At 33.3% G+C, this 15305-nt stretch overlaps 1 protein-coding gene across 1 annotated transcript in view; it reads right to left on the reverse strand.

Annotated features, from left to right (window-relative positions):
• The window catches only part of DOK6 (docking protein 6), a gene marked incomplete at its 3' end in the record, with an annotated part of 177214 nt that overhangs the window by 19777 nt on the left and 142132 nt on the right, over positions 1-15305 (reverse strand). Inside the window, exons 4-5 of the mRNA XM_082755383.1 lie at positions 14923-15042; positions 6494-6683 (exon numbers count right to left, since the gene is read on the reverse strand). Coding sequence (XP_082611509.1) covers positions 6494-6683; positions 14923-15042 — 310 coding nt within the window. The remainder of the gene's footprint in view (positions 1-6493; positions 6684-14922; positions 15043-15305) is intronic.

Raw genomic sequence — 15305 nt, forward strand, 5'->3', positions numbered from 1 at the left:
AGAAAAATTCATGCTGGGCCTTCTGGCTGGAAAATATAAAAATAGGAGACTTCTATAAATACCACAGAAATGACGAGATTTGTTTTGAGCTGCACATTTTTTATGTTCATTAGACAAACTTCAGGTGACCTTTTCTAACTACATATTTTTCACTCAGTGCAAATTTGTAAAGAATTTTACTGCTTAGACAATAGAGAATCAATGAATTCGTGGTGTTTTCACTCCTGTTGATTTAGCATTTATAAATTTGTTCATTACTGTGCTACAAAACTTCAGCTGTGGACTTTGCTGCCCTGTCCTAGGAGTCAGTGACTTTTCAATCTATTTGCAATAAAGTTACAGCTTAATAAAAATACTTTTATTCTTTGAATAGATTATCTTTCTGAGATGTGATTGTTTTTCTCATCAACAATAGAGCTTTTACAGCAAAGTGGAATGTCACAAGCATTCTTCGTGAAAGTTTTGTAGGTGTGTGTATACATATCATGGCTGAATTTTTAAAACAAGGACTAAAGGAAAGCAGAACACTTTAGAACACACAGTAGAAATGTAGCATAAAAAAGCTAGCATATAATCCTTTCTGTCTGCCTTAGTTGGTTATGTTGTGAAGAATTTTATTTGCACGTGAGTTTTTGTGGACCACACTGTGTCTTACCAACACAAAAGCAGTCTGAGCCTTGGCAGAGAACAAATGCAATGAGCACTTTATAAATAACTTACAACAAATTATTACTATTATTATTATTATTACTATTATTCCAATAAAAGAGCTCTAGATTAGGTGCCATGATCGAAAACAGAATAAGAGTCATGTAGATGAGTTAAATGCACAACTCCTTTTTAAGTGGGACTTAAGTAAATTAGATGACTAACACAGAAATTCTTCCAGGTCAGAAACTGGGCAGAAGGAAACTGAGAGCTGGAATGAAGTTGCAATGGAAAAAAAAAAAAAAAAGTAGTAATGGAACTACAATTACAACATATTAGAGTGTAACCCTGGTACTTCTGAAAGCCATGAACTAATTAAATCTTTTCAGTGGTGAAAATGTCACATCTTAAAACTAGAGCTATGTGATTACTCAAAAAAGAAGGGAAGGATAGAGACAAGATATTCTTGTTTTGTTTGTTTGTCTTGTCTTTTTTTGTTTGTAGTTATATTCAGATTTTAGCAATACATGCCACTTTCGGTAAGAATACAAAAAAGAAGGAAGAGGCAGTGAGAAAAAACAGAAAACAAAACCACATAAAATTCATGTTATAGCTTTTTAAAAAATATTTAAAAAGTGTCACAGAAAAACAAACAAGCAAACAAAAACCTAACAGTATACAGTAGTGGATACTGAGAGATTTGAGTGAGTGTTTATGTGAAATTATAAGTCTATTTTACTGCAGCTCCATGTGAATGCTCATATGGATTATAAACCCATAGAATTTACAACTTTCAGTGATATTCTGAATCTATGATTTAGGTTCATCTAATGATTTAGATTCATCTTATCACATGATTTAGACAATTCACCAGCAATCAGGATTTAAATGCTTTCCTTCAGGGAGGTGTAGACCTGAGCTGCTACATACACCAGCATGTGAAGTCCCAGAACTGTCTCAAAAGGCACATACCTAAGGAACTTCTCCTCACATAAGGGAAGAAAAAGAGGATGTTTCCCAAAACCTAAGGGTTTATCGACTAATGCTTTTCACATTCACACAATCACCACAGAACACCGACAGACAAATGAAAGATATCAGTCAGATGTAGTGCCTGAAGCAAACATTGAACTTTCTGCTTCAGATAACCCTAGCATCTGTGTATCTAGCACTGAGAAAATGAGTATGTCAGTTGTGGGTCGCATACACAGAAAAGAAAATCTGAGAAAGTCTCATGTAACCACTCTGCCATGCTTCAGCTTTATATTTTTTTAACCAAACAAACAGATTCCATATCTTTGAAGTGTCATGTGTCATGGAATATCACATTTCATTACTTTTTTTTTTCTTTTTTTTTTTTTTTTTTTTCTCATGACAGAAACACAATCAAAGACAAATGAAGCAAAAGTTTAGTGTGATTTAATGCCACAGTATTCACACTATGTTCTTCAAATGCAGAGCATGAATAAATTTAGAAATATTGAAAATCATTTAAATTTCTACATCTTGTCTATGAAATAGAAGAAAGTATATTTCAGGAAAAAGGAGGGTGTAGTGGATTCGTGGCTCCTTTTATTCTTCTTGAAACTCCAGGAGCATATTTACCTCTCTGCTCAGTTGGAAATTAAAGGTATTTGACAAAGTTTGGCTTGGCATTTCACAACATATTCCCATATTGCAACTTCTCACTGTACTTAACTTGACTTCAGCTTGACTGTTTTTTTGTTTGTTTGTTTTTGTTTTCAGATATCTCAGATATTAACAGACTTGACTACACAGTTTTCATACATAGCAAATATTGTTTAATGTCCATGGAAGAATTGCAGCAAAGTGGAAAAAAAAAAAAAAAAAAGAACATTTCAAAAACAATGAAACATCCATGAATGTTTACTTTACACAGTACCCTACCCCAAGATATGAGAAAAAATTATGAATTCTTAGGAGTCTCCTCTTACGCTCCTATAAAAAGTGCCTCAGCCAGCTTGTTTTGCCAAAAGGAAAGCTTGGATAACTGTTTTTTTTGTTTGTTTGTTTGTTTGTTTTTTTTTTTTTTTTTTTTCAGTTTCCATAAAGTAAATTTTAAACATTGTTTATGGACTTTAGAATGTTTGGTTTACATCAGAAAAATGAATTCTGAAACTCTGGCACTGAAAACAGTCTTCACATCTAATATGGACCTTGAGATAATTTATCTGTACCTATTTTACTGCTTTACCAGCATGTTTCTTAGACTGCATAAAATTAATTATTCCAATGCATATCTGCATTATCTTCATCTGGACAGTTGAGTAGGCATAAGGCATAAGACAAGTTCCATAAGGAACTTTTTTGCCATTTCAGGGTCAGTCAAGGATTAACACCCATGTGAAGTGGCGATTCCATAAATTCTAAGAGAAACTTGCACAGATTAACTGCATTCTTAGGCACAGTGTCTCCAACACATCCAATAACCAAAATAATAACAATGAATTATCTGAACACGTTACCTGTGTACAACCTTAAGGAAAATTGTTGATAATTCAACAATAAAACCAGCCAAGCCAATCTGAAGCTTGTTAGGTGGAAAGCCTGGCTCTTGGAAAAAGTAAATGCTTGGTCCTTTGGGGCTCTGAATTACTGAATTCCCATTCACTATACCAGATGTACAGCATTAATCAGTACAAAGCCATTGTAGTGCCCAACAGAGATGTGAATTACTATTTTTTGATCAATAGATTAAATGAGTGGGATTGCTCTTAATAAGATACTTTAAATAATGAGAATCTCACCATTCTGCATCAAACCACACAAGCCACATAAGCCACACAAAATTGTTCTTCCCCTACTTTTCAGCAGAGCTTGAATAGCGAAGAATGCAAATGACTAAATCAGTTTGCAAGAAATATTTGCTTTCACCAATTTGCTTAATAATGAAAAGTAAGGATAGGTCTAACTTTGTAGCTAGTACAAAGATACATATTCAGAAACTTCAATTCAGTGGAAAAAACAACAGAAAATAAAATCTGTGTTCGTTCTACCCATGATTTATGCATACTCTCAATTGTGTACTTATTAGATTTCATTAGATAAATGAATACTTTAATTTTATATATCTGAATTCCTTTTAAATGCAAGACAATATGCTTATTAAAGATAAATTTAATTGCCTGAAAGATTAATTCTGATCCACTTGTTTGTTATAGTACTTTGTTGTGAATATGTCCATTTATTTTAATGTGAGGGATATTTTTGTGTGTGTGTGTGAAAGTAATACCAAAATTGAGGTTGGATAATAAATAAATAATTATGAAAATGAGCTCTTAATGTTCATGCAAATTGAGCACATACATATATACTTTAGCATAACTGCTAAAGCTCAGTAAAAAATAAGAACCTATTTCAAAATATTTCCTTTAAAGAAATTGCCTCTATTTAATATTTAAGCCTTGGGGAAAAATTAAAGCAAAAACACTTTTACTATGTAATATTCTCATAAACCATGGATGAACACTTTGCTTCTGATAAGACAGCATGCATCAGGAATTTACTGTACTATATATCCTAGGAGATCAAAGGACAATGATAAATTCATGTCTCAGGAAGATAAGAAAGAAGATGCTGATTGAAAAAAATAAAAACCCAAACAAATCAACAGCAGATTTTAAAATGAGCATTAGTCTTTATAGTCTTCAGATGTTATTGAAGATACTGATTTTTCTCTAGTCCTATTTTTTACCTCCATATTTTTCTGCCAATCAAAATCTAGTCCTTACACAATTCCAAATCAGACAGATTAATCATTCCCAAGCAAGTAAAAGGGACAAATCAGATCAAAGTTAATAAAACATGACAAATAAAGGCCGAACTAGCTCATACTAATAAAATACAGGAAAATAATCCAGTTTCATCATGTTGCATGGTCTGTGGATGTAGAGGATTGTGATATTTAGATACTAGTATGAAATTTAAATACTGTGGGAGACTTGAAAAAGCAGAGAGATAAAGCTCATTTTTCCTGAATAAATACAGTCACTATATATAGACCAGTACAGAAGGCAACCATCCTGAAAAAGTTAGAATTTCAGGATGGTATAGAATGAAATTTTTCATAATGAAAATACTGTAGAAGAAGCACACCCACATTTTGAACACTGTATTACAAATCAACTTCAAGTGATTAATTTGAATTAGTTTTAGCAGTTTAATTTTGAGTTAATGATGATTCTCATTTCCAAAGAGAGTTTCCTTCAGAATCAATTAAGAGAAGACAGATAGATATACTAATCTGTGTAAGCAAACAGTTCAATCATTATCTTTTTATGCAGAAATCACCCCATTCCCCCTTAATAGAACACATGCTTGAGAATACAAATTTAATCAAAGAGTTAGATGAATGGGATATTCAGAAAGAATAAGATAAAGCTAAATCCTAGTTTCCTCTCCCCCCTCGCCCCTTCTTTTTCCCTTCTTCTCGAGTAATATGGTACTGATCGGTAATTTCTGGTGTTGAGCAGGCATGTGCCTTTTAGTTTCCCATGAAGTAGTTTAAGGCCTGAGGGAAGTTATGATTTACCAAATGATTCTTACTAAAACTGTATACTTGCATGAACCCCACAGTTTAATCACTGAAATTAAACTGAAACACGGGTCAGCCATTGCTGATTTTTGGAAAAACATTATTAAATAGAAGAAGGAATTATGTCTTCATGATTGTTAATGTTGAAGTTATCACTGAAAAATAGCAGAGCACTAAGACGCTCTGGTGATCAATTTGGATATATAAAGTTATGAATTATTATAATTACAATTATAATAATTATAATAATATAATTAATATAATATAATATAATATAATTATAATATAATTATAATTGATTGGAATTATTATAATTCCCATCAATAAGAAGCTGTATAGGAATTTTGCTTGCTACCCAATTAGTCTGTGGAGTGTATTTGATATGTCTTTTTGTTTGTGATCACCAACTGTATTTCCATGAATATTTAATATTTGTTACTACAATGGTATTTCACACACTGAAATTTGTATCAAGTTTTTTAATGAGGCAGTGTGGCTAACAGAAGAATGCAGAAACAATGGTAATTCCATAGATTTCTCCAAAAAATTCAAGTCTCAGCATAAGGAAGACAGACTTCAAAAAGTCTAGAACCACAAAATGAAAGACTAAACATCACCAAGGAGAGAATGTATCAAAAAGAAAAGGCAGTGAACCTAATGACAGGAAATGAAGACATGAAATATACTAAAAAAGACCTGAAAGGGAGACAAAACAGAGCTGCATGGATATTTAAAACTGTTCTGTGAAAAGAAATGGCAATGAGGATTAAAACTGCAGGCAGAAAAATAGAGCTAGCCTTTTTATGGGCTTACAATGTTCTCTGTACTCCTGCTTGCAGTTATATACCAGGGTGGCAATCAGTCATCAGAAACACCCAGAAAAGTAATATCTACTGTGATGGAAGCTATTCCACTGTATGATGAGCCTGTTCTATATTCCAGAATTCACTTTTGTATCAACTGTACTCAGATATATAGCACACTAGTGTAGAAGCATTGTGAGACCCATAAAACCTAAGAATGACAGTTCAATGGCAGTTAAATAAAAATCAGAGGAAGGGGAGGTGACAAGCCATAAAGTTTAAGCTCATTTTAAATATGAGGTATATTAATGTTTATTTCGAACACTGGGCTGAATATATTGAAAAGTGATATTCAACAAATGGAAGTCTATGGAGAAGCCATGTATTCCGTCTTTCTTACTTTAAGATGAGAGGCTAATCTAACTTATCAGAGTGCTTCCCAAAAATCATTGTTTACTTCTTGGTGCTGTTTCTCCTTAACTCTTACCTTCCAGACTCAAATGTGAACCATGTTGAGTCACGTCCATATCTCCTCAAAGAGCTCAGAGGCCACATGACCAGCTTGACCTTGGCATTGTGGATGTCCCAGAGATAGATGTTTTCATGTGTGATTTGCATTGTACATTCCCCATAGATATCTAAATTTGGTGTAGGCATAAGATATACATTGAATCGCTCTGGAAGACAAAAGCAGAATAAGGCATAGAAGGTTTAAGCAAGATTTAACATTGCATATATATATATATATATATATATATATTTACAACAATAAAGTCTTTAGTTACCAAAGGTTCAGATATCAAGGCCAAATTACTAGCCTGTGAACAGTGGTGGGGATTCACTGATGCCCAAGAAGTGTTGCCAATACTCCAAGAGGAGAATTTTCATTTCATTTTCAGTATAAATAATGCAGCAGACTGAAAGATCTTTCACACATGATCTTCAGAGTACTTTTTAATATATGACTCCAGCAACTGAACTGAAATCTGCATCCTTACAGTAAGGTCCATGACTTTGCAAATAAAAATTGCAATGGCTTGAACTCTGATAGAGACTCCTCTCTCAAAGAATAGAACTATAAGTATCTTGGCAAAACAGGTATATACAATCATTGCCCCTTAGAACTGAATTAGAAAACCCAGGTTTACCTATTGAAGCCTGTTAATAATTACTCTTTTGCATTCAATTTCTAATTATTTTCCAATTCAGTAAAATTCTTAACACTTTTAATAATCGATTTATTGAAAAATCTCATTTAACACTACATAATATTATGGTCTCAACATCAATTTCTATCAGCTACACTTCTACTTCATAGTGCTGTCATTGTAATACGAGTTCAAGGGCATTAACAATTTTCTGAAGTGCCTATATTGCGAGTGAATTAATAAGCAAAACAAAAACTAACTTAGAAGAAAAAATAAATAAATACACATACCATAATAATAGCAAAAAGGTTTTAAAGCAAAATGTAATTTGTTTTGAAGAATAACTAATGTTACTTCTACAAAGAAAGGAAAACAAAGTTCAGGTTGTATATTTGGAAGTGCAAGAGTATTTCATCTCTAAAGGCACTGAAACATTTCATTTTTGAAACAGGTTAGTAATGCAAAGTGTCAATACTGTTATATTGAAGGGTGTTGGCAAAAAAAAAAAGGTAAGAAAAATTAGAAGCATGAACATGATGAATGCTCATTCTGTGAACAGGACTAGAAAACTGTACTTTGAAGGGATGCCTGCCAGAAAGTTCACTCCTAGTACTTAACAATGAATGATAATTTGGCATGGAATATTTTGAACACACTATTTGCACTGTATTTTCTCATAGTGTTCTTTTAAAAAGGAAGGAATTTAAAGTAATCAGAGGTATAAAATGAGAGAAATAATCATAACAATCAAAATAAGATGCAGCTTCCAGTTGTGTTTGATGGTCAATAACTCCAACATTATGACTCCATTTTAAATAGTTTGTTACATGTACTTTTCTGACAAATCGGTGAAAATATGGCAAATAAGTGAGTTAATACAAAATATGCCAGAATTGTGTATGAGAGTGTGAGTGTCAATAAAGTAACAAAAGTTTGGCTGAAGAATTAATGGAACAGCTGGATAAGCAGTAAGATTTGCTGTCCTGCATAGCTGTATGAAAACTTGTCATCTACAATGTTATTCTGTTTTAGTCAATTTCATTTCGTCCCATTAATGACTCCTCAGCTGATTCACTCTGTCTCATAGCCATTCAACCTCTTCTCCCAGGCTCCAGTTCTCATTAATCAAGCTAATGGTCTTATCCCTAAAACTTGTATTTTAGGACTAAGGTAACAAGTGCAAAACTCCTGATGTTTTGTAAAAGTCTTCCAATATACAGCATAAATATATAAGCACATGCTGTTGAAATTGCTGAAAAGAACTTCCCCTAACTCTCAAGAGTTATGTGTTAGGCACAGGTCAAATCTAATGTCTACTGAAATAAACGGAAATCTCACGCATGGAGGTACAGGTCAATGACTGCATCAGAAAAGCAATTGTGGAGAAGATACCATAATTTACAATGGAATTGTATATATTTGCCCTTTTTCGGTATGCTGCTGTGATGAGTCATACAAAACTGCCTAGGAGGTATGCAGATGTGATTTTATCATATACTAGATTCCGATTTTACACTACCGTGCTGTTGCTTTCAATTACTTACCTCCAGTATTTGAAAGAAAGATTCAGCATATCAGCTGCTTCTCTAGGCCTCCCCATTATACAGAAGTTACACAGTGTGCATGGGGGGGAAGGCACTACTATATGAGAGGTGAAATCCTACCCTTAACTCTTCACTGACATAGTACTTGGACAGCAGAGAAAATGGAAAGGTGCAATTATTTTCCAAAGCAGACATTAAATTATTGTGTTGAAGACACAAGGCTATTTCAAGCTGTTTTAGAAGCCATCAGAACACACTCAAAATGCTCAACTTCTCTAAAGCATTTGAGGACATTATTACATGAGGGATTTTGAGGACATACAGTATCTTTGAAAGGTCAAGAGATATTTCTTTGTTTACTTTGTAGTGGAGGTTGGTGTCTAAGGTGAGGTGTCATGAATTAAAGAAATTCTGCCTGATGGAAGTGACCATGAGCTGCAGGGCAAAATGTGGGACTATTAGAACTTATTCAAACTGGCAAGAAAAGAAAGTGTACAAATGTGCTTTTGAAGCTAAAATTTACTAACATTTTAAAATAGCAGGAAATTGAGGACATGAAAAAGTGTGAATACTACTAAATGTTTTCAAGAATTAAAATGTAGGGTCTAATTTGTCCATTTGATCAAGTTTCTAGATAATGTTAATACAATCATTCAGTTTTTAGAGGGAAGTTTTGCCCTTAAACTCATACTGGCAAGAATAAGCATTCATAGTCTAGATTTGGGATGTCTGGAATCAGTTCCACTTGAATTCAGTTTCCAGATTTTCTGCATCACATTGAATGAGATATTTAGTTTGTCTGTGGATCAGTCATCATCTGTGTATCAGTGGGGTGAGATAATCATTGTCCACTGGGCGGTCAGATTAAATACATAGAAGTTAATGAGGTCCTCAACAAATAGGGAACTGGAAGAAACCAATCAAGAAGATGCTATCCTGTTGCATAAGTCAAGACTGAGACTGAGCAGGTGAAGTTCCTCACCATTTTAGTATTACAATCTTGCTCTCTCCTCTAAAACTGGTAAGAGCAAAGTTCAGGAAGTGCAGGACTCCAGCTGAAGTAATATATTGCCACACTGTTTTCAGTGTAGCTGCTCTTTCCCATCTCCTTGAATAAGCACAGCAATGCTTCGTCATATACTTTGTCTACATAAAGGTGTTTAGCATTTGGGCTTTGGCAAGTACATGACCTTTAATAATGGTTTCCAGAGAACAGAAGAGGCTTTGTTAAAATGGGCGTATTGACTCAGATGGAGACTTGGTGGCAGCTATGAAATGCTCTCAGTCTTTCAGTTTGAAGTGCAGCTGTACTAGGGAACAAAAAATGACTGGGAGGCCTAATAATCCTGGTTCTAATCATTTTATCACTGGATGCCTTTGCCTAAATCATCCCAGATGAAGAGCTGAACAGACAACATTCCAATCCTGTAATCCAGAGGCTTCATTTCATTTCAGCTTTAATGTGAGGGAAAAAGTGCTTTCAAAAGGAGGCAGTCAGGTTGGCCAGATCCATATAAGAAGAGGCTTTGAAAGCAAACATTCACATTCTGTCTGGAAGAAACTCTTTCTTCATCTAGGAATCTTATGAAGCTATTATTTTCAGGTGGAAAGAGAGCTCCAAGTCTTGGTCACAGCACTGTTTGTTAAAACAATTTCTCTTGGTTTAAAAAGTGAGGAACCATGGTTTTAGAATTAAAAAATTATGGCTTTGATTCTGTTAATAATGTGCAGAAATGCTTATTAGCATTTCAATGGAAATTAAAAAAAAGTTATCATTAATTAATTATCTTTAATTATTTCACTGATAGTGAGGTAGAGAAGAATCTGAAAACTAACTGTCTTACCCAGCCATTAAAACTGTAAATGTCTTTATTTTCTGGAGAAAAAAAAAAATCAAATAATATAAAGTTGCCTTTATTTGGGTTATCTTAAAAAAAATACACACACAAAAAAAACAAAAACAAACAAAAAAAAAACATACACACAACAACCCTGTAACAATTGATTAAAGATAACAGAAAATGAATAAAAAGCATGTACAATGTTTTCATGTAGAAAATCACAAAAAGGACTTGTGCAGACGCTAGAAAATGCCTTAAAACAGGTCAGCTATATGAACTTCATTACGAAATCCCTATGATTTGGCTGTAGTTTGTAATCTCAAGATGTAGCATAAAGAAATAACTTGTAATCCTCTTCTGAGGATTTAATTATATAAGGAGCTACATTCTTTTCTAACAAATTAATGAGTTAGTGGCAATTAAAAAACAGAAAGCAGGACTGCAGTATGGTGCAATCTTTTTAAATAAAAAAGGAAGATAGAACAGTTATGAGAAAGAGAACTTTACAAAGGAAGTAATTTTCTGAGATATCAATTGAAATATTAGGCAGGGAGTGAAAGAAATAAAAATTAATTATCTTTCAAATATTTATAAAACATTTCCAAAACAAAACAAAACAAACCAGGTAAAGCAACACATAATAGAAATGCAAATACATTGAGATTTGGAAATCAGGTCACCAGTTTTTCCAAATGAAGACAGCACTCTACATTCATGTTTTCCCTATCAGCAGCTTGAGAAATCTGAGGGATATCTTGAGAAACCTAAGGGATATGAGGTGTGTATATATTTATATACGCTCACTTATATATACTCACAGGATAGAAGACCACTTGTCATCATTGTTATAAACTGCAACTGAGTCCAGACTTTCTTTCCAGAAGTTATTACTGTGTATTGTTATTTGTCCTATCATTGTATATATAGCTCCACTGCCATTATACTAATTTGGTTATCTAAATGTGATGTAGTCTTTACTGGCTTTGATTTAATACTGAATTCTCTTTCCTTAAAAAAATTATCTAAATGGACACTCACAAATAGTAAGAAACTGTGTCTGCTGTGAAAATAAATTTAAACAGGAACAGGGTTGCTTTTATAGGGCTGACAAATGCTACCAAATCACATGCACTTGCAGAAGAGAGAAAGTAAAATGGTTGGAGAGAAAGGAAGCTTAATTTCAGTTTCAATAGAAACTGCATATCACTGTAAACTATGCAGACATTAGTTGTGAGCCTTAGATATAAAAAATAAAACCACCTAAGGGTCATTTTCCACAGTGGAGTTTACAACTTTAATGCTTGTGGTAGTACTTGAAAGTAATAACAGAGATGAAACTCAGTGAGAAGCTTTCTATTACTGATGTGCTTTGCACAGGAATCACTTAGAATTCTTCTCTATTCTTCTCACAGTAGCCAGAGGTCTCTGCTATAAGCAGTGAAGATCTATAGTTTGGCTTTTGTAGCTACAATCACCACAGAACTGCTTGGTGCTAGAGGGTCAAGCAACAGTGCAAAAGAGAACTTGCTAACACCTACTAAACAGCTCAGAATGAAAAAAGGAATTAATCTGTTTCAGATTGGTGTGCTATCATGCATTTTATCCTCATGTGACAGAAATACATGTATAATGTACAGCCTTTTAACCATGACATTTGCCCACTAAACACCAATTCTGCCAGTCTTTAAAATAAATAAACTGTTTTGCAAATCGTATTGTTGCATTTATCACATACACACAAAAAAAAATAAAATAAAAGTCTCAGGAGAGATACAAGAGTGAGAGTGGGAGGATAAACAAACTCAGATGTAAGAAAAATGAATGTTAGACAAATCACACACACAAAAAAGCATATTTTTCCTGCCATGCATTTTCATATGTCAATGAGTCTTTGGGTATAAAAATTATCAGTAGCATGTAACACAGATTTTTTATGGCCCCAGGGCATATGTAATAACAATTGAGAGATTTATTACTAACCCTCCAAACTAAATATGCTGGTTGGTGTGTGTGTGTGTTTGTCATATCAAATGACTAAAACAGAGACTACACAACAGAAAACCTTCCCTCTTTTGTCAAGGGATAGTAGGCTTACTTGATCCCTCTACTGAATACTCTTAGATGCACATGCCATATATCACATAAATGTCCTCTAAGGACAGGAATGTGTAAGGACTTGGAGAGATGAAGAACATAGAGTATTAAAAATATTATTGCCAAGACAAAGTGAAATATCTTATGAAAGAAAACTCATTAGGCTAGTTCTTTTCTGATCAGAGAAGTATCTATCAAACTGTAAACATTTCACAAACTCTTAAGGGAAAGTAACCATTTGAAAAAGATAGCGGGATGGATGGGGTTAACACCTGCTCTGTAGGGATTAGTGGTTTTAACATCCTGTCATGTCTAACATCCTGTCATATCATTTAGATATAAACAGCATAACACTATTACTCAATTGCTTTTAGCCCTTAAAACGTCAACAACAACAACGACAAAAATCTAAAACTGTAAACCCACTAATACTGTAGTTTCTATGAGAATACAATCTATGGTCTTGCTCAGGTACTAAGAGAAATCTTTTGTTCAGTCGGTGACCTGAAAGAAAGCCTTTGTATGGCTACAGAACATGTGTGAAATAAGGTGCTAAGACTTCTTGATTCTACTCCAGATTGTACAAACTATATGTTTGCATCTCTTTTTCAAGTAAATTACTACATAGACTAACTCAAGAGTCAATCTCAAAATGAGTTTAACTTATACTTACTATGTGTTTTGAAATAATGACATTCAAAGATAAATTATCGGTGTACAGTTATTATTTAATGTGAAAATAACAAAATTACCTTGGCAGTGATACAGCTTCCATTTTAAAAATGAGCAAGAATTCAGATGTATTATAAATATACTCACTTTTCATGAGTTTTAAATTCAAAATGTAACTTGGACAGACCTTTCAGTTTCAGGTCAAAAAGAACCTCAGTAGTCTTTTAAGAATTTTTTAGATGTGTTTTGAACTAAAATTTTTGATAGTATGCCTTTATGAGCATGCAAATTTACTCTAAAAGCGAGAATGGATAAGTACTTGGACAGATGAAGAACATAATGTATTAAAAATGTTATTATTAGGACAAAGTAAATTATATGATGAATATATATGAATAAACATGAGGAATACTGGCAAGATAATACATTTTAAATTTTAATTTTTTATTAGAGCTCCCAAATGATTCCACCCTCTGATCAGCCATACTTTGTTAAGAGGGTGGTGATCCTTTAGGATAGCCAGATAGGATACGTTGAGTGGTTTCTAATCCTTATCACTTTCCTACGACATAAGTAAGAAATATACTTTAAGTATACTTCTATACTTGTACTATAGTTTGAGACGAGTGGTAAATTAAACCAAGTCACAAATTAAATCCTGCCTCTGATAAAAAGGAAAGGAAATGACTTCACAAACATTTGAACTTTCTTTAAATCACACACAAAAAATACCTGATCTTTGAATCAAATTTCTTGAAGATTTCTGTACATTTTATGCTATTAGGTTCAGAGATGTCCAGAATCTCATAAGAAATTAATACAATATAATTGATATAGTGCTATTCATTCTATAATTTAATTATGTCATTTTTTATAATGATATTTTGCTTGTTTTGTTATGACCATTGAGGCAGCTCATTTTATTGTTTTGTTAAAAGCTATTGGATTTTATAAAAGCATCAAGACAGTAATTGATGTCTTGAGTGATGTAATTTAGGGAGGAATAAATGAGCACATTTTTTGTTTGCCCTCATGTTCATTAATAGGAATTAAATGACAGGAAAATCACAGATTTTGTTTTGTTATAGCATATTCCACCCACTAGCATCCTTCCTGTGCATGTGTCTAAATTTTGGTTCAAAAGACTTACAAAGCTTGGGCTTAGTACTAGCACCTGCCATTGTCCTTTCCACCTGTGTTTGACAACATTTAGATTTTGATTTTTTGTTATTCTAGGCAGATATGAGTTTAAAGCAAATATATTTTGTAGTCCAAAGTGCTGTTGAAATGTTTATCACTGCCTTTTAAAGGCTGTGGAACAACAGCTACTGCTTTCTTCCACTGCTTCCTCAACCAGAAAGGTTTTTATCATCCTTTCCCATGAGAGGAAAATGTGAACACAATGAACACATGAAGTTTATGCTATTTGGTGTAGAATTTAATATTTATTTGTAGAAAAAAATATGATTAAGCCTTGAAATCACATCCAACAGTTTAGTTTATACATCCAACAGTCTAGGTAATAGCAAAAAAAAACCCCACAGACACAAATACCAGCAAAGATAACATGGGACATCAGCCAAGAACTGATATAGGAGCACTTACAAAGTTACTTACCATTTTGTTCTCTCTGAACTCCAGCAGCAAGCAAATCTGGTTCCCCAAGACTTATATCATTGAGCCTGGTTCCTAGACACTCCATGCAAAGATGTTTGCACCATTCCTCTGCCTCTAATTCTGAAAAAAACAATAAAAATAAATAAATATTAATGTTAACATTTTACTAAAAACAAACAAACAAACAAAAACAGTAACTTCTTAAAAACTAGCTTAAGTTAGTAACAAAAAAATTCCACTTCTATCTCTTAGTCTTGATTTATGAACTTAAAAAAGGGGTTTTACACTATGAGTACTGCAATTCCCATTTTCAGACTTAGGGATAGGAGGTGGAGTTAACAGAAAAGAGAAAATACTTGTTTTCAAAACAATATCTTTCCAGA

Source organism: Aythya marila (genome assembly GCF_965140915.1).
Source record: "Aythya marila genome assembly, chromosome: 2".
In the NCBI taxonomy this organism is placed as follows: domain Eukaryota; kingdom Metazoa; phylum Chordata; class Aves; order Anseriformes; family Anatidae; genus Aythya; species Aythya marila.